Genomic DNA, 20,953 nt, shown 5'->3' on the forward strand with positions numbered 1-20,953 from the left:
TATTGAAAAGGCAAGAAAACTGAATGTGAAATATGTTGTTACGCAAAGCATAGTTTTTTAATGCAAATCTAACGACAGCCTCTTAACTGACTCCTAAAAAATTACTGGTAATAGCACTTTGTAAATACACACCACTGAAGATGAAACAAGTAAGCAAGAAAACTGCTTTGCATGAAGCTAAATAGAAAGCTGTTCTTACGAAAGAAAGCCGTACTGAGCACATCTAATCAAAATGAACGAGGAGTAGCGACCGCGGCGCAATCATAATCTCCGAGCTGTCCCTGTAAAAGTAGCAATTTCAAGTACAGAGTTTCGGCAGTGCTTGACACGGTGAATTTTGTGAACGTGAACTTTTTCTGTGTTTGATGCAGCAGATTTGCTTTCCAAATAAAGTAATCTTCATACTTTGTTCAATTAGAGAGTCGATAAACGTTCAATATTGTCCAGCTTGTGGTCTCAGTGACATTCGTTGAAGTCCTGAACAATTTTATCGATGGAGCTCTTTACACTAATAATAACGCCGGGTAGTGCGCAGAGCAATTATCATCATCACTAACAGTGCACGCTTTTTCAGTTAAGACATGTCTGGTTATGTTGTATATATATAATTGTTATAAACTAGGCAATAACAACAACAAAAAAGAAAAAACCCCTCTTGCCCGATTATGCTTATCGTCCAGGCGACTCGAATGCAATAAGCATATTTTTTCTCATTCTTCCAAATTCGTTTCATCGTTCCCCAAAAGCTCTTCGCACCTTGCGTGAGTTTGCATTTCTACCAGGATCGATTCATCTTGGACCAAACGACTATATCAATTTATGGCTTCATCACATGACGTCAGGATGTTGTGTCACATTTCGTATACCTATGATGTCATGATGATGCCATACGATGACGTCTTCGTGTCATCTTTACTTTTTTGCATCAGTCCTGTTAACACCGACGTTTTCTTTTCGCGTTTGATGAAGCCTCCAAGGCTTTTGTTTCAACAACGTGCCCACCAGTACTCACCGAATACGACAAGTTCGGCTGTGTGGTTCGTGATTCCGCCGTCGTTCTCAGCGACGCACGTGTAACGCCCGTTGTGCGCACGGCCCACGTCATTGAACACGAGGTTCGAACCAAGGTCTCCCAGCGATGCCTCCTGTATGTTCAGCTGGGTCTTGCTGAAGGGCACGCCGTCTTTGAGCCACCATATCTTGATGGGCGTGTCGCCGGAGCGGACCGAACACGTGATCACCACCTGCATTCCTTCGGCAAGCGTCTTGGGAAAACTGAACGGGTTCAGAACCGTTTTTTCTGCAAAGGGGGTGATCGAAAAGTAGTGTTAGGTCCACGTTTCTCTGTCAGAGAGAAAACATGCAAGGCGAGCTACATATTTTACGTCCTTGGAGCCGTATACATCCTGCAGCGTTTCTATGTTTCCCTTTCTGCCGCTTGAATTGGAACATGGATATGTGGCCGCCACTTACTCGAATGAGGTGGTGGCCACTATTACCCCCATCATTTTATTTTTGACCTTTTATTACACTCCCATAAAATTTACTTGCAGTTTTCTCAACTTTGATGATGATAATTGTATGGCGATGATAGTGATTGAGTGTAATGGAATTTTCTCTTGAATGTTGTAGAGATGAATGGTCATCGAGTTTCTTTCTGTCTTTTTTCGTTTCAATATAGCATTTTGTTATCTATTTAGCTCTACCGTTCTATTTATATTTTAATTTTGCTATTACTTTGATAGAAGCCTCTATTTTAAAGGCAAATTGTTAGGTACGTCTGTAACGACAGCGGTTTGGTCTACCAATCAATGGAGAGCGGTGTCACCCCACAACCATGGTTGTTACTACACGCAAGTCCAATCTTTCTAAGAAAATGCACGCTTGTCAGATGGATAGTGCAAGCACCTCATTACGAAGTCACAGGTCGAGAGATGAAATCGCGAGTCAATATACTTAGAACATTATTTGCTTCATTTGTTATTTCTTTTCCACGCTCACGCTGCATGTGAATTGGTGGAGATGAGAGGCATACGGCGAAAATAACCTGGTTTGGTCGTGTAATAGTGGTGCCTTGTAACTAAGTGCTCGGATATCGTGTGCAGATCCTTTGTGCGCTTCCCCTCCACCGCAAATCACTATAACAAAGAGGAAAATGCTTATACTCACTGATTATCTTCAAGTTGAGATCTTTGCTGTCTTCCTGCTTAGGTGTCGTGGCACGACATGTGTAAATGCCTTCGTCAGACTCTCGCGTGACATCGGTGATGACAATCGTACCATTTTCAAAGGCACGCTGCCTCTCGTTGTGTGGCAGATCCCTCCCGCCTGCGTATTGTACAAGAATGGCAGCATATAAAGAGAACAGTAAGCGTTTATTTGTTGCGACCGAAGAATTTACCCGAGCAAGAAGACTTTGCTACAATTTGGCTTAGACACTGACCTGCATATTACATAATGCTACTCCAGGAAGACTAACATGTTGAGGAAACCTCGTGCAATGGTTTCTTCAAAACTAAGCTTCCCTCCCCCCCCCCCCCTCTACGATCATTGAAACGTCTTCAACTACATTTTCTTATTCTTCAAAGCTTAGGCTGAATACTGGGCCTAAGTAAGAAGCTCTTTAAAATCGAGATGTAGTCGCATGGCATCGTATGTAACCTGTGTGGTTATCAAAGAACATTTTTTCATTCTGCAAGCTTTTCAAATGACGCAGCAAGATTAGGCACTTAGAAACATTTGTTTTGGTTATAATTGTTTATTTGTTTGTGTAATTTAAGTCCTCCTTAGCTCTTTCTGTTAAACAGGTACGATTATTATTTTGAAAACAATGCGTATTTGTGTACACCGCTCTTAGATACAGAATCTACTGGCATATATTTGCATGAATATATTACTTTGTGATGTTATTTTACAGTTTTAGTTGGGCGTCCAGAGCAGCTCTACGCGCGCCCAACTAAAACTGCCTAAATAAAACACTTCAGTTCAGAGTACCCAAAGTGGCTAGCGTACGTAAACCTTCGCAATCTCCGTTGGCACGGCTAGGTGTACAATAGAGCTCAAGGGTGTGTGTACGCAAACCACTTAGCCCCTCACTACGACTCTCTAATATTTAACTTCGCGAATGAACTTTCACTCAAACGAGTCATCGCCGACCTCGACTCCACGTGACTTTCGGTGCCGGGTGTCCCGTGTAAGGGCAGTGGTACACCAGCGTGGTGCCTGACGTCACGGTCAGGTTGGCCATGGGCCGTACTCGGGGAGGACCCCGGACGTCGATGCGGTCCTCGTGCCACACGGTGCCCAGGTCGTTGGACGCCTCGCACCGGTACATTCCTCCGTCGTCGCGCGTCGACGACGTCACGTTCACGTAGCTGATGACGTCGCCCGCCGAGCTAACGAAGTCGCCGTAGTGCACTCGGTGACTCTCGCCCACCATGCCGCCGTCTAGTGCCCACGTGACACGCGGAAGAGGGTTGCCCGAGGCCACGCAGCGCAGCGAAAATCGCTCGCCGGGATCGACAAGTTTGCGCGCGAACACTGCCTTCAGCTCCGGAGGTGTCTCTGCAAGGCAAACATAGGGGACTTCCTGGTTCATAAACGCCTTTACGAATTGTAGTGATACCGAATAACACAAGCGACACGATGATATCCCTTAATTGATTTCTGTTCCTAGCAATGCTTTAGCTACAGATCAAAGAGGGTGGTTAAAAAGAGATGGTGTTTCCGTTCATACAAAATGCCAAGGAAAGAAAGCGAGAGCGACACTCCTCCTTGTAATAAGCTTTAAGTCATTGCAGTCTGGCGGGAGTTGATCACAATTACAAGGTGTTTGCGAAACAAGCAAAGGCACGTTGTGCAGTACTTCAGAATGACACTTTATACCCGTAAGTGCGGTCGCAAGAGTTGCGTAGTGCGTTCCAATCAAAATTTACCATATAGACTAAATTATACGGCTAAAGACTTTTTTGTGTTAATATTTTTGGGTAATCAAGGCAGGCTACATTATTCAGAAAGAGAATATAAATTCTAGGATGACTGCCAGTTGGGCGTGTTGGTAATGGTTCATGATGAGACAAGCGCAAAAAAATACACACACTCAGAGAGGACACAGAGAAGCGCTTACTAGCAACTGAAATTTTTATTTCGAAGCGAACACTAATAAATACATCACACGCATGAACGCCACTCCCAACTTCCCCTCTCATCATCAAAAACGTGATATTACAAAATATGCACACGCCCACAACCGCGAACAAACACATACCAAGAACTAAGAAAAGAAAACGTAAGAAACAAAGAAACATAAATAAAAAAAACGTATCACAAAGAAAAACACTGGGTTATTTGACGTCCAAAAAAGCAAATTACGCGTATGTTAGTAGAACTGACGCTTGGCTGACGCCTTGGCTTTTTGTAACACCTGTGGTGTGGATTAGAAGGTTTTATGGAGATTTTGGCCATGTATCTGAGTTCCCCGCTAGTGGGGTGGAATGAAGAAGTGTACGTCCAGAAAGATGGGATTTGCATTGGATCCAGTGTCGCCCCGATCTTATGCAATGTTTTTTTTTTAGCAAACTTGGCACAGTAGTAGGTAAAGAGCTAGATGGTATGGATCTGAAGCTGTTTAGATTTGTAGATGACTACCTTGTTTTGGTAAAAAACGATCCGGGTATGAGCACGTTAGTGACTGTTTTAAAAGCTTTTAGGAAAAACGGGTGTGGCTTACAGTTTACCTTTGAAGTGCCAAAGAAACGACGCATTCAGTTTCTGGACCTAGAAATAAAAATTAATTTGTCTCCTTTTCACACGTGTTGGATGTATCACCCTAGATCGGAAAAACCATTGCTGAGCTATCATTCGGCACATTCGAAGATAGTAAAGAATGGGATTGCAACTTCTTGCATCAAAGCTGCCCTCATAAAATCGTGCATACACTCATTGAATTAGAGTGTTTCCGCGCAGATCAAGCGCTTGAGGGGAGCCGCTTACCAAGATGATTGTATCCTTTTGGCCTGTGAGAAGAATCGTCGGGAAGTAAAAAATGCAATCATTGGCACAAGCCAAGACAGGAGACAAGTTGAGGGTGAAAGAGAGCGGACAGTGATGATCCCATATCTGCACAATGTTTCACATAGATTGAAAAAAGTTGCATTAAGGTATGACGTGCGGGTTGTTTTTTCAGCTGAAAACAAGTTATCAAAGATTTTTCCAGCAGTGGAAAGGCTAGTTAACAAGAAAGGAACTGGGGAATCGAAAAAATGCAGCATAAAGCATGGCAAAAGGTACGTTGAGTGCAAAAAAAAAGTTGTATACTGAACCCCTTTCACATGTGGAAAGGAATACGTTGGTCAGACGGGTCGGTGCCTAAATGTGCGCCTTCGTGAACATGAGAGTTCACTAAAGGGGGCCCCTTATTCACACTTAGCGATGCACTGCAAGGAATGCACATGCCAACCGAAATTTTACGACACACGAATAATTGACAGGCACAACAAGCAGACGACAAGAGAGATAATAGAGGCGTATTGAATAAGGAAAGAGGGAACAGTTGCGTCAGCCAAGCGTCAGTTCTACTAACAGATGCAGAATTTGCTTTTTTGGACGTCACAAAACCCAGTGTTTTTGTTTGTGTTACGTTTTTTTATTTATGTTTCTGTGTTTTTTACGTTTTCTTTTCTTAGTTCTTGGTACGTGTTTGTTTACGGTTGTGGGCGCGTGCATATTTTGTAATATCACGTTTTTGATGATGACAGGGGAAGTTGGGAGTGACGTTCATGCGTGTGATGTATTTATTAGTGTTCGCTTCGAAATAAAAATTTCAGTTGCTAGTAAGCGCTCGTCTGTGTCCTCTCTGAGTGTGTGTATTTTTTTTACGCTTGTCTCATCATGATAAATTCTAGGTTGAAGGTAAAAAATGATGCAGTGCGAATAGAACGGAGATGCAAGTGCTATATGCGACCACTATCACGTAGTCAAGCGCGCATAAAAGCTGTGACGTCTTGGTCATTGCAACCAGATGAGATTATCAAAACACCACGCCTAATTTGTCAAATTTCCTGAAACGTTTTCTGTGTTAATTGCTTACTAATTGGAAGGCTATTTCAAAAACGTAGAAATCACATTTGGAACTCGCAATTATGACAAATGCCGGTGAAAATCGCTGAATTAGTATACCTTATTGAAACCCTATTGATAGATAAAATTTGCAGATATATCGATGCACCCACAGGTGCGACCTCTCAATGGTTTTTGCAGTAAATAGTAATACCATTCCAATACTGCTCAAAAAAGATTTAGCAGCTGAAATCAATGAAATCCTCTACCAATGCAGCTCAGAAAAGTGTGTCTTATTTGTGAGCATTTCGAGTGTTACAAATCACAATTTGATAAAAACCATTTATTTTCTAATTTGGGTGAACTCAGATAAGACTTTCACTTATTCGAGCTAGAGTATTTATATTTTGATATATGTATTAAAATTAGCTTGAACTTCTTTTGCGAATATTACGTCTTATTCTAATGAACCGGACACAATTCATCCGCTGCTAAAGTCTATGACACACCCACAGAGCATAACAAAGTTTTCTGAAATGAAGCACTGTTTTCTAAAAAAAAAACAGCCAAATAAATTTTCGTTTGTAAATTCAGGCAAGAATTGCTTCCTTACTAATCTGACAACAAATGGTCTTAAAAATGTATGCGATAATTTATGTTAAATGTAGAAGCATTTTTGATAGTTGTAGTCGCAATGAAGAAACGTAAAAACAACAGACATGCCCTTACAGCGAGCTGTTTTAAATCACGATCATTTAGACAGCGTCCTTCAGAAGGCGACCGAAAGAAGAAAAAATGTGCCAGTCAGTGGGGAGACGCGTTATTTTATTAAGCTTAATACTCACTCATAGCTTCGTCAATACGCGACTCAACAAATTCAAGCACCGAAAGGAACGACGCCGCGCGAGAGAAAAAGGAGCAATCATGAAACGTAAATAAAGATACATAAATAGAAAGAGAGGAGAGGAAGTTTAGGCGCGGACAAGTGGCAACAGGTTCGTAAAGGGGAGCTCACTGAAGAACACAACTCGTAGCAGCCACTCCCAAAAGGTCCCGACTCTCCTATGTAGGCAAAACTGACACACGCACACACGCCAACAGGGAGTCGTCCAACGCGCCACAAAAGAAACGCATCCAGGCGCCCACCACGGCGACCCTCTGCGCCGACAGAGGGCAGATCTCGTGCTCCGGCTCTTCCTTTTCCTGCGCCTCAAGACAGACGGTCGCGACAACACGACATGGGCGGGTGTTCCCTCGCCTGCGAACGCGGAGAACGGGAAAGGGCAGGCGAGCGTGTGTGTGTCTCTTTCGGGCTTCTCGCAATGAACAGCGCACCGATCCGAAGATGTTGCACAGGCACCGTCTCTCTTCGCTCTTGCTTCGAGACACGCGTTGCCCGTTACACTAGTCGGTCTCGTCCTTGTTATCCCCCCCCCCCCGCCCCACCAAGACCTCCCGCAACGTTGCGAAAGCTCTCCTTCCAAGGCGAGAGTCACCGTGCATGCCTTCCCTAAGCTCACGCCTGTCCCTGCTGTCCTTTCTCTCCTCTGCAGAGCATCTTGAGGAAGCGGAGCGCGCAGCGCAACGCCAAATGAACATGGCGGAGGCCAAAGGCCTACGTCGGAGACGTGATTAATGGACCAGCCAAGCGTAGCCGTAAAGTCTGCGTGCCCCTTTCAGGTCTCGCCTTCCTTTCCTCCATCGTTCTCGCGAAAGGTGGGCCGGAAAAGAGAAACAGTGCCGGGTAAAACAGTGAGTGTGTTCGCAGTGCTGCAGGCCTGGTTATACCGAAGATTGATTTTGCCTCGGTTTTCTTAGCGTTGGGCTTGGCGCGGACAAACAGACACGCCGCGTGGTTCCCGTAGAACGAAACTTGGAAGGGAGTTGGTGAGGCAACGTAAGGAAGGGTAAAGGAAGGGGAGTTTGAGAGAAGGTTTGTGAAAGTAACACAGCATGACTTGGCTGAGTTCGACTCGGTTTTAGTCTTCGTTCGCATACTTGCTTGTTTTAGTCTGCTTGTTTGCTTGCTTGCTTCCTTTCGCGTTTTGCGTGTGTATCTTTTATTTTTATTTTGTTTAAATATAATAAGATTATTAAAGTTGGAAAGCAAAATGGGCAGCACAAGTATGAAGGAGCCCATGAAACGCCAGAGTAGCGTCGAATGAGCCGGTCTGTGTGATGTTACAGTGAGAGGCTGGCGAAATAAGAAGTGGTTCAAACGCCTAAAAGGCACTGAATGTAATTTACCCAAAGTATCGGTTCAGTCATCTTCTCGGATTCTCACCCAAATGCTGGATTATATATAGTTCGTACCAAACGGTCATGGTTCAGGTAATGTTCTTGAACTAATAAATTGACCAGACAGCTCAATTTCAAACCCAGAACCTAAACTTTTGAATGCATGGCAACTGTAGATTTTTTCACAGTCACAGGGTGCAGTGAACAAGCGGTTGCGAAGTAGAGAAAGTAGTAGATTTTATATACTTGTCTTGCTTGAGCTGTAATGTCACTGCTGCCACCACTAGAAGTCACCACATGTCCTCACGATGACTCTGAATCACTCTGAAAGTTATAGATGTAGATGTAGATGCGTAATTTTTTGGCTCACACCCACTCTTGGGTATTGGCTAAGAAAGTGTAGCTTAAAAAAGGAATATATACATATTTAAATTCTGAATTCTAAAAGAAATTGAGAATTTGAGGAGTGTTTCTGCTACACAAAGTAAATCGTCATCTACTTTCACATTATTTTTGTTTATTTTTCTTCTATTTTTTAACATTTTTATAGCAACTGCTTTTTATTTTATCTCTTTCGTGCTGTTCATTTTGTCTACATGAAATTTGCGCCAATTTGTTTTATTATGTATCATTCTTCTGCCTTTCGTACTAGTGTTGTATTACTTGTTCTTAAATTTAGTTTCCAGAATCTTTTCTATTTTGTATATATTTTATTATTATATTTTTCAAACTTATTTCTTTTCAACGTGTTTTTTTTTGCTCGCGACTTGCCTGACTTGTATTTAATCAATACAATACCACTAGGAGGTCACCTTGACAGTGTTTACTTCGGCACCTGCTCCTGTAATACTTAATAACCATGTTACTCGTATTTTCATGATGTTGCATTAAACTTTAATAAGTAATCGCAATAAACAATAAACTTTGATTACTTTCCTCGCACTATCACCGTGGTTCCGGTAGATCGCGGTCGCGAACGGCGCACGCGTTATCAGTGTGACATAGTATTACTCACAGAAAAGTGGCCAGCTGCGGGCTTTCAAGAAAGAAAATGGAGCAAATCAGATGACGATTATTGTTGTGTAGCAGAACTACTTCCCGTAAATTTCATTTTTTCTTAGAGTGTAGCGAAAAGAATCATTTCTCGTTTATTACAACAAAAATATTTTGATTTTTTTGTAAATTATTCTTGAAAAAAATTACGGCATATTCACGGGGTGAATGATGATGAATGGGCGAAGCTACGGAGGGATCCATCGGTAAACTGTGAATCTTTCGTGTAATTCGCCCAGTCGATCATCATGTAAAGACGTGAGAAACGCTGTGTGTGTATATACACAAATCAACTTTTATTTGTTCTTAGACGATGGATGGCTTGCGATGTCCCTTCATTATGACGGCTTTATGGTCTGTGCCTTGCGCTCTCTCCGCTGTGCAGCCTTATACATCCGGCGACTCCGAGCGCGCGCCAACAGCGAACGGATTTTATTACAACGCTCCCCCTAGCGTACGTCGCCGCACTAAATCAAACGATTGCCTTCAACCAATGACACGCGCCATATGTGACATCATTCCTATTTCATAAGATCTCGCGTCTTTCATCAACTACAAGTACCGCTTTCTAGTTTACAACATCTTGCATCTTTTCATCATCAGCTACAAGTACCACCATCTAGTAAACACTACAAGAACTAAACGAGAGGTGGCTACATACAGGAGACGGTACCGCCATCTAGTGAACACTGCAAGAACTAAACTAGAGGTGGCTACATACAGGCGACGGTACCGCCATCTAGTGAACACTGCAAGAACTAAACTAGAGGTGGCTACATACAGGCTACAGGGGACGCACAGCCCACGCCCTAAGGAGCTTCGCCCCTAAAACATAGATAAAGGAGTTCCTGTTGAAATAGGCAATAATGATTGATATTGAAAATTTTCTCTGTAGCATACTTTGAATATCTGGGAACCTTTGGTATGAATGTTACTGAGTAAATCTCATTGACTGTTCAAAAATCTTTCACGGCCTCGCCTACTGTGCCCAAGGGTATACATGTCCACGTATGGATAGTAAACTTGACGTTGTCAAATTTATTCAAAAATTTCGTAACGGTGTCTTTAGCCTTGGGTTTTAGCAGCGCGAAAAATGCACAAAAGACAAGAAAGGGACGAGACAAGCACTGACTTCCAACTAAAATTTTATTGACGGGAAGACCGTTAATATGCAATGGAGCACAAAGAGTGAAAAAAATGACGTATTTTAAGATACAAATTATCAACTAACGCCATGCCTGCTGCGCCTACCCTCGCATCTCAAGAAACATATCTCTTTATCTGAAAGGGCAACTGAAGGCTTGCTTACACATGCGCTGCTTTCAAGCTCCATTTGAGCAGCCTCATAAATTATACGCACGTTTTCCTCTTTAATCTTGCATAGAACTGTTGTTTTTTCAAACAGCGGAGTGCACCCACACGTGCTCACGTGTTGCGCTAAGAAGCCATCTTTTCCGCCACGAACATTATTGGCATGTTCCCGTAAGCGATCGTTAAGGCATCTGCCCGTCTGGCCCACCAGATGCCTTAACGATCGCTTACGGGAACATGCCAATAATGTTCGTGGCGGAAAAGATGGCTTCTTAGCGCAACACGTGAGCACGTGTGGGTGCACTCCGCTGTTTGAAAAAACAACAGTTCTATGCAAGATTAAAGAGGAAAACGTGCGTATAATTTATGAGGCTGCTCAAATGGAGCTTGAAAGCAGCGCATGTGTAAGCAAGCCTTCAGTTGCCCTTTCAGATAAAGAGATATGTTTCTTGAGATGCGAGGGTAGGCGCAGCAGGCATGGCGTTAGTTGATAATTTGTATCTTAAAATACGTCATTTTTTTCACTCTTTGTGCTCCATTGCATAATAACGGTCTTCCCGTCAATAAAATTTTAGTCGTCCCTTTCTTGTCTTTTGTGCATTTTTCGCGCTGCTAAAACCCAAGGATGCCATACCAACTAGCCCAGTCAACCGCTCTATTAGGTGTCTTTAGACACATCGTTGTTAATCTTGAAAACTTTCCAACTAGAGCTCGAGAAGTGTACTAAAGTTTTCCTTCTCCATAAAAATAGGAACGTGGGGAGGGAGCCAAACCTGCTCATAATAAATAAAAATTTATTGCAGGAATACGACAGTGTAACTTGGTGATTAAAACTTCCAGACTTTTGTTATGACATGAGGAAGTTTCTCAGGGTGTGATTAGATCGTCGCAACTCAGAGAGTGCCTGAAAGATGGTGTAGAGGATTCTCGCATCACAATTTGCCTACGAAATGAAGTCACTACTATAAAAGCTGTTATAAGGGTAATATTGATCAATGACATACTTTGGACGCAAATAACACACACAAAAAGTAAAGGAACACTCAACGACAAGCACAAGCGGTGTTTCCACTTGTGCTTGTGTTACTTGCGGCCAAAGCATGTCATTAAGCAAGTACCAACTAGGCCAACAATAAGTATCGTTGTAATATTGATACCTGGTCCGTCTAACACCATTTTCGCTAGTGCAGCAGCTGTTTCATTTAGCGTTATGCTTCTATGCACAGCCACCCATACTAGTCGTTCCTGAGTTAAGTGGTTAGGTACTAGACAATGGAATTCATTTTATGCTTTCGAATCACCGTATGCCGTCAGCGCACTGCAGACTGATAACTAGTCTGTCATTACTACGGCAGAATTTATTGAGATTTTTTTTGAAGGATCAATACTACAGCTGAAAAATCTGCAAAGAAGATAAGCGTGAAACCAACAATTCGAAGAAAAAATGACCAGTCTAGTACAGAGCACGATGTACCAATGCCACTACATTTATCCCTTTTTGAAGCGCCCACCGCAAGGATGACATTTGCTTGCATTCTCCGTAGGTAATCCTGTAAAGTAGCTCGTAACATATTACTCGTTAGGTGTGCAGCACTATTACAGAAAATGTCATCGAACTTTATTTGAACCAAACTTATCGAGTTACAAAGCAGAATAGCCTCCCTAATTTTTGTGGACACTGGATCAAGAAGAGATTGTAGTAATTTTACTTGAGGTGTGAAATCTAGGCCAATGACAATGAAAAAAAAAATTAACCCAGTCGTGCCCTAAAAACTGTTTCTTTATGCCTAAAAGGAATTGAAATGCCCTGAAATATATTTGTACAGCCAATATTCTGTATCTGGTGACCAGTGGGGGAATTCGAGCTTCCATATATAAAACATTATTTACTACAGGTTGAGGTAGCTCAGAGCACATGCGCAGTTATTCAGAAAAGCAAAAGGACGCAGCTAATGGGCAGGTGCCGTTGAGTATAAAACACGCATCCAAGTTGTAGAACCAGTCTCAAATACATGCAGTAGAGTGATAATAACGTGGCTTTGTCCATTATTGATCACTTTTTGCTTATACTCCATAACATGCGAACTGCCCGGACACCCTTTTCTTCAAGATATTCAATGTTGTTCGCCATAAAACAGAGCTGTCATGTATCACTCCTACATATTTGATGCTTTGAGCTTGTGGAATGATTTCAGTTCTGTATGAGAGAGATATATGTACTGGGTCTTTTATAGGCAACACTAATAATGCACACCTGTTCTCGTTTTCGTTTAAAAAAAGATGAATGCATCAATCCAAAGTTCCAGTTCAGATAAGCGCATTTGGAGGTTTTGATAGAGAGCGTGAACGTCATTAGCCAATGAAAAAAAAAACGCGATTTCATTAGCAGACAGATACGTCTGAACATTCTCATTATATGAGATCAAGCGTAACAAAATATTGGCAGAACCAGGTACAAAACAGCGTCTTGAGGAACCCCTTTTTTGTCTTCACAAGTACTTGATGAAACACCATGTTGCGAACAATGAGTTTTCTATTGTCTAAAAATTGCGTAATCTACGCTTCTGAATAACGCGAGAAATCTATTTCTCTCAGACGACTGACTAGTGCGCTGTTTTCAACATAATCATATGCTTTTTTGATGTCCAAGGTAACTAGAGCTGCGTATTTCCCTTGACGCCACGCAAAATGTATCCGACTCTCGAGGTCAATGTGCGCTTGCCATATGAAACATCCCTGCCTGAATTCAATCCAATTTCATTATGGAAACATGCACTACTGTTTCTATTAACTTGAGTAAACTGAACGTTAGTGCGATTGGCTTGATATTGTCTAAAACGTAGCATTAACCTGGTTTTTTAAGAACAGGTATGATTTTCACGAATTTACATTAGGATGGAATCCAAGCTTCTCCTGACGAATAATTCATTACAGTGTGTAACCGAGACCTGGTGCACTGCACACGATATACCCCGAATGGTTCTCAAGCCCGGATTGCCTTTTGTGTGATAGTTATGCGGACTTCGAGCATGTCCTGTGGGGCTGTGCCTTAGGCGGTCCCCCTTTCCACTAGGAGGAAATGAAGAAGCTTATTAAGGCTCAGGACCTCAACTTTCAAACCCTAGGCGTCGAGAGGGACCGCGCGAGTGTGGCCAGGTTTAACCTGACCGTCCCGGAGTGGGCCTAGCCAGGTGACGCTAAGTTGACTCGCATCTATTGTGGACCCAATAATGTTGCTTCACTCACAGTAAGTACACCGCCCCGTGACTCCTTGAATTATTATTATTATTATTATTATTATTATTATTATTATTATTATTATTATTATTATTATTATTATTATTATTATTATTATTATTATTATTATTATTATTATTATTATTATTATAATTATTATTATTATTATTATTATTATTATTGTTATTGTTATTATTATTATTGTTGTTATTGTTGTTGTTGTTGTTATTATTATTGTTATTGTTATTGTTATTGTTGTTGTTGTTATTGTTGTTGTTGTTGTTGTTGTTGTTGTTATTGTTGTTGTTGTTGTTGTTGTTGTTGTTGTTGTTGTTGTTGTTGTTACACCAATTTTCAGGTGTTTCTATTGTAGGTGTCAACGCATAATGAGACATATATATACATATATATGCCAAATATGGGTGCATTAAAATAGTGAAGGGTTAATTTGAGATAGCGTTCTTGTATTGATTATCATAATTGGCAAATAAGTTTGCAGCTTACGAATACCGAGGCATGATGAAAATAATCTGCCTTCATTATCGGTTTAGGACTATCCGAATCTATATAACATATACAGCTATTTTTTCTGTGTGTTCTTACATGAATTCTCTACGCCTGCTACAGCGTTCTTAGGCGACCACCTAAATATGCTCACGTGTTGGGGAGACTTCACTCAGTCTAGTCACGCTAGTTCGATCCAAGGTATAATGCTTCACTGTCGAGCACCGGTTCCCCTGTGCCTCTAGAATAGTTCCGCCCAACAGGCCTGGTTCCTTGAAACATATGCTTATGCACGTGTATCGATCTGGTTTCTTTTGATCGCGTGCAGCACATGTCACTGAATCGTTAAACGCAATGCGGTACAATCAATTATTTATGGCGGGAACATTAGGACTCGCTGAAAGTCAGATGAAAATGCGCTAGGGCAATCGACTTGTGGTACTAATAACGCGGTGTCGTTCGGAAAGGGCGAGAAACATTGATTGTTTACTGCAAAGTAAATGATGTGGTCTGCAGACTTGTTTACGAGCACTACCACGACCAATAACGTAAATGATGTCATCAAATCTGCGGCGTAGCAACCGACCAAATTACGACTGCGCGAAAGGCTTTTCCCGTATTAGGGACGGTGGGGCTACCGTTTCCCTTAACATTCTTCTAGTTGGTTTCCAACTCGCATAACTGAAGCACAAACCGAAGATTGGTTTCGTCGACGCTTCGGTGTATCTCAGAAGTAAAAACGTCACGTGCATTCAGAAATCATTCCTCCCTTTGTAATTCAACAGTAAACGCAGTTCACTTGGCAGCCTTACTGAAAGGCCATATTATTGGTCACATTTTCTCACCTCCGTGTAGTTATTGCAGATAAAAACAAAAAGTGATGAGTCATTGTTTCAAGTTTTTGTCCATTTTTTGCAGAATCAGCACAGCGCATCATAATTACAACAAATTATGAGCATGTTTTGTTCAGTGCGGACAATAATGTATTACAAAATAACCAGATACGTGTGCATGCCTCCAGCAATCCGTTTGCCATGCGTACTTAGAAGCATGTATTACAAATCGCAATTGATGTTTAAAAAGGCCGTTGATACTATTTACAAGTCATACGAGTGTTCGACAGGGTAATCGACGATCAACTTGACGTTAAAGTGTAGCCTGAAACAAAGTCTTCGGTGGAGGCGAAATTGCTGTGGGCCTGTCTGCTTAGATTTTGGCGCACGTTAGAGAACCCCAGGTGGTCGAAATTTCCGGAGCCCTCCAATAAGGTGTCTCTCATAATCATATGGTGGTCAATGGTGGTTTTGGGAAGTTAACCCCCACATATCGATCAAACAAGGTCCAGCGAAGAAAACGAACTGCTCGATTGAGAATGAGCAGTAGACAAAAAAAAAACAGCAAACCAACAAAGGTTGAGATAAGCTTACGCCCAAGTGCAGAAGCTTATAATCAACACACGTAGTGCAGGCGACGTCTGAAAAAGAGTGTGTGGTGGTACAGGTGAAAAAAAAACTAGCAACTTGAAAATAACGTTGACATAAAAGAAAATCATCCCGGCGTAGGACGAATAAAATAAGCCGACAAAGAATAAACAAGGAACCGTGCAGGTATGATAATGAAACAAAGGCTGAGTTTTAGAAACGACAACTGGAATAAAGCTTTTTAAAGTAAACTTGAAGATCGAAGCGAGAAAAAAAAAGAGAATATTGACAAAGATCGGGTACACTGGAAAGAAGACAACGAGTGATAAAACAGCAAGGAATCCAGTAACAAATAAAACGATCAAAGAAAGCACAAAGAAAATGGCAGTTAATAAAGTGAGACAGTGTGGAAGAAAAGAGAACAGGAGTAGTTATGGAAGTCGGAGAGAGACGAGATATAAAACCGGGGGGGGGGGGGGTGAAAGAAGGAATGAACGAAAATTTAGATGGAAGATGGAGGGATTGTACGCCTAGATAGCGCGATAAGAATCCCAGAGTGTAGCCTAGGAAGATGGGTCGGAAATAACGCGAGACAAAATGGCGGCTGCTGCAGGCGAGCGGCTCGCACGTTCGACAGAGGGCCGTGGCGGGATGTCAAAGGTAATGCGAGGAGACGCCAAAGGGAAAATGAGGAGGTAGGAAGACGCCCCCATTGCTTCGTCTCTCAATGGGAATTCGGCGAAGCCTTTCCTCAGAGGCGCACGTAATGAGGTTGAACAAACTTGATTTTCAATCGGCGGCGCTTGTGCGTCTCGCCGCTGCCAAAGATGCCTCCGTACTCTCCCTCTCTTCGAACCCCCTTCTCTCTTTATCTGTCCCCCTCACACAATCTCTGACAAGTGCCGCTTGCGCCCTCTTCGGTGCCACCGCCAACTTTTGGGAAACGAAAAAAAAAAAAATTGCGCTCACTCCCCAGACACGCGTTACAACTTCAGTCGGGATAAAAACGTGAACACGTTTTTTTGTTTTTTTTTTAAACGCGCCACCCTGCTTTGGCTCTGCATTCATCCCAGTCACGCGCAAATAACATTTTTTTTCTATCTCATTTTCCTTTTCTCTCCTGAGTGTTCCATTTGATTGCGCTGTTTCCTTTTTTCATAGTTGTGCACTCATTTCATTTTCTGCACCCCTCCTTACAATTTTACGCCTGAATCCCGTTTTTGAACAAGAGTAAACAGGTCGATGTGGAAAGACGGTACGTTGTGACGAATCATCTAATACGGCATGGAAAAAGAATTCGCCCTATAGGAACGAGCATCAGGCAATGAAACGAACCTTTCGATCGTCTTTCCTCGTAGAGACACGTTTACACGCTGGATAAATGGTTCAGTAGGAAGAAAAAAAAGAATCGATGATGAAGGTATCCCAGGGCCGCCAGGCAATGCACGTGTTCTTAGGGTTCGCGAGGCGTAAAGCAGGAGACTGATTACCTTTCCTCGACTTGAGGTAGCTGTTCTGGCCGTTCCAGCGCCGGCTGACACGATTTTGGACGCTCCGCTTTGAGTGGACTTCTGTTTAGAAAAAAAAGAGGCAGAAACGAACGGCAATCGTTTAATAAAAAGCATGCTTCGTATAGAGGACCGACGCACATTAAAAAAAATGGGGCGGGGGTGAATGGTAACAGGCATTGCTGTTTTAAGGTTCATTAGAACAACATGCTCATTTGGAATCTCACGCAAGCACCGACAGAAAGAAGAAAGCACTTTACAAAAGAAAAATGGTTTTCTAAGGAGCAAGACGAACGTAAAAATTTATTATTCTTGTTAAGGAACAGCGCATAGGCTAAACAAAGGCAAATTGAGGAGTAAACAGACACTAAAAGTGCGTTTGAGTGTTTCCTCCCCTTGACGATAGTTATAGCGCGAGAACAAAACGACGACACAGAGACAAGGACACGAAAGACACGAGCACTCGTGTCTTTCGTTTCCTTTTTGTCTCTGTGTCGTCGTTTTGTTCTCGCGCTATAACTATCGTCATGCCATACCAATTAGCCCAAGCTGCCACATTTCCTCCCCTTATTTTGTATTCGTTTCTGTATGCGCCATTCCTTGACAAAATGTGCTATCACCAATTCAACCCCATCCCTCTAAAAGTCTAAATTTATCTCTAACGTCTACTGTCTTGCATTCATGTGTTGATTGGTGCTTCCATTAGTATCAGACGTTGTTTAACAAGTTCCGCTCATGAGGCAACAAATAAGACTAATGGAAACGTTTCGGCGCGCACACAATGAACAGAAAACAACGGAAGGCTAGGAGACAAACAAGCTTCCTAGCCTTCCGTTCTCCCGTCCACTGTGTGCGCCCTGAAATGTTACCAAGAATTTCGTCAAACCAAAGCACCCAATTTTCTATTTTATTACTTTAAGACTAATGGAGACTAAGTAAATAGTGTTTCATGCATTGTAAATATCTATGTCATGAAAATGTTGTCGACAAGTACAAAATATCACCACGCTGGACGATGTCCTCAATATGCCAAATGTATCGATGGTGCAAGGTGTTTTTACCTCGTCGGTGGACTTGCTTCGATGACAAAACAGATTAATACGGGAGCACAGATCAATTCTAACGTTCAAAGTTCACGTACACTTAAAAAAAAAAAACGGGTGAGTAAAATGAGTTTGTGTTCGTTCTTCAACAACAATCGTCATCTATCTTGTGTGCAATTCTTTGCATTACCATCCCGCACCCGGCACTTCAGATTGCCAACAGCATCAGCGTTATCAGCGTGACAAAACTTGACAAAGCTCTTGATAAAAAATGGGCTAGCTGTGAGTTTTCTAGGACACCCAGATGACAGTTATAATGTGGGACGAAAAGAATGAGAAAAAAATCACAGCATAACTACGGAGTAAGTGCTGATGAGTGGGGTAAAGCGTCCATCCGTGCGCCCTTGCTTTCGTCCGTCCGTGCATCCGTCCGCGCGTTCATCCTTGCTTCTGTCCATGCGTCTGCCCGTTCGTCTGTCCATCCGTTTGTCCATCCGCACGTCCGTGCGTCCGCCCGTTCATCTGTCCATCCGTTTGTCCATCCGCACGTCCGTCCGTGCGCCTATACGTCTGTCTGTCTGTCTGTCTGTCTGTCTGTCTGTCTGTCTGTCCGTCCGTCCGTCCGTGTGCCCATCCACACCTGCTGAGTGAGAAATCGAACTAGGCAGCCACGAACCACGATGAGCTAGGAGGGAGAAATCCATGGCTTAAGGAGCTTTGCCTTTTAATAACGTTGAGTTTACACGATCTTCTCTTATAGTGTATGTTCAAACTGTGATCAATAAGAATGATCGAAATGAAAATTCGAAAAAATTCAAAGTATGTCCACGAAGTGACTCATGATGAGTTCGGCGAAGTCGCGGCTGCGGAGGGTTTCATCGGTGAACCGTGAATCCTCCGTCCATCCGTCCGTCTGTCTGTCTGTCCATCCATCTGTCTGCCTGTATGTCTGTCTGTCGAAACATCTCGAACGATGCGAGCGATGCGAGCGTGCTCTAGAGGACACTTCGCTTATAAGGGTGGCTACGGCAGACATCTACGGTAGACAAGCCTACGCCTTAAAGAGCTTCGCCCCCTAAATATCTCACCACGTAGCCTGAGCTGGGCGCTGGCCTGTGCCGTGGCGTCTCCGTAGCGCACGAAGCACTGGTAAATGCCTGCGTCCTCCCGCATCACATTGGATATGTGCAGCCGCTGGTCGTCCGAACGCAGCAACACGCGTGCTGGGCTTGTCTTGAGGGGCGTGCCGTCATGCACCCACCAGGTGGAGGCGACCGTCCCACGGAAGCCACGTGCTGAGCAGTTGAACGTCACCGCTCGACCGATGTCAACACGGGCCTCCTCTGGTAGCACGAGCACACTAGCGTTCGCTGCATAGAGACAGAGAGGGGGGGGGGGGGAATCGTCAGTAAGAACATAGAATGAAGTTTGTCATGAACGTCGAAGGGGCGACAAAGTGAGACAATGACTTCGTTTAGATGGTTAAACTGTAGTCTGAACACACTAATGCCGCATGTTTAATCATCGTAACTTTATAAAAGAGAAAACCAAGGCTGAAATTGCATTTTTTTTTTCATTTTGCGCTTGGATGGCCACACGTAATATCACAAACTTCACAATGTACTTTTCGCACTTTGGCAACAAGGGCTCTGTAAAATTTTCAGAAACTGCGTACATTAGGTCCGCAACCCTCGCAGATGATAACATGTTTTATTTTAACCGATTAGGAACAACCTAACTGATTAGAAACTACTTTAACCGACAGGAAAATGAACAAATAAGCCCATGAAAGAGTACTTTTAGAAACTACGTAGAACCCACAGACACTGTCAAAATTCATGACGTCACGGTGCCTGGTGCGGGAATGTCAAGATGACGTCTTCACCCACACTTTCTTGTCGCGCATCATCATGCAGTAAGAGTGGCGTTGTCGAGATTGTAGAATTGTAGTTTACAAATAAGTAAAGGTCGTTTTTCTCTTCAGTGTCGCTCAAATAAGAAACGCTAGGCCTGCACGGAAGGTGCAGTACAGCCACAGTGAAAGCTAGAAGAGCGGCCTTTCAGAGCCTTTTCTAAGCACTAATTGGGTAACTGCTGCAAACACATTTGCTGGATACTCACTACGGCATTGACATTATTATTTCTGGGTATTTGACTGGCATTCGCTATGCTATCATTTGTCATTTTTCTGAAAAGCGTGATATCCGCTGGACACTTCCAAGGTTTTTTTGTGCCAATTTTTCACGCCGTGGCTGGCGTCGAAGAGAAAACATGCCTGAACTTGGTATGCGCAAGAGTTATTACGGGATCAAGAACAAGCTTTCGTAGTGGGTTGGAGCATTGGGTAATCGACTCGTTAAGCTGTTCACAATGTCTGAGGCCAGTTGGTTCTTTTGCTGTTCTAAAACGCTTTGTTACTGATATTAACGCAATTCATTTCCCGACATCAAGCCTGCCTAAGGCAAGTTTGTGAACGCGTTCCAAGAACCAGCGTCGCTCATTGGTGGAATATCGGGCTGGCACGCAACGGAGCTGGGTTCGATCCCCAATGTGTCCTGGGTACTAAGTTTATTATTTTATT

The 20,953-nt window shown here is 42.9% G+C and overlaps 1 protein-coding gene across 1 annotated transcript in view; it reads right to left on the reverse strand.

Annotated features, from left to right (window-relative positions):
- Positions 1-20,953, reverse strand: part of LOC119186595 (cell adhesion molecule Dscam1) — a 350,150-nt gene that overhangs the window by 151,253 nt on the left and 177,944 nt on the right. The window contains exons 5-9 of the mRNA XM_075885810.1: positions 19,461-19,742; positions 17,312-17,392; positions 3,157-3,564; positions 2,170-2,328; positions 1,013-1,300 (exon numbers count right to left, since the gene is read on the reverse strand). Of these exons, the coding sequence (XP_075741925.1) occupies positions 1,013-1,300; positions 2,170-2,328; positions 3,157-3,564; positions 17,312-17,392; positions 19,461-19,742 (1,218 nt within the window). The remainder of the gene's footprint in view (positions 1-1,012; positions 1,301-2,169; positions 2,329-3,156; positions 3,565-17,311; positions 17,393-19,460; positions 19,743-20,953) is intronic.

The sequence above is a fragment of the Rhipicephalus microplus genome, chromosome 2 (assembly GCF_043290135.1).
Source record: "Rhipicephalus microplus isolate Deutch F79 chromosome 2, USDA_Rmic, whole genome shotgun sequence".
In the NCBI taxonomy this organism is placed as follows: Eukaryota; Metazoa; Arthropoda; class Arachnida; order Ixodida; family Ixodidae; genus Rhipicephalus; species Rhipicephalus microplus.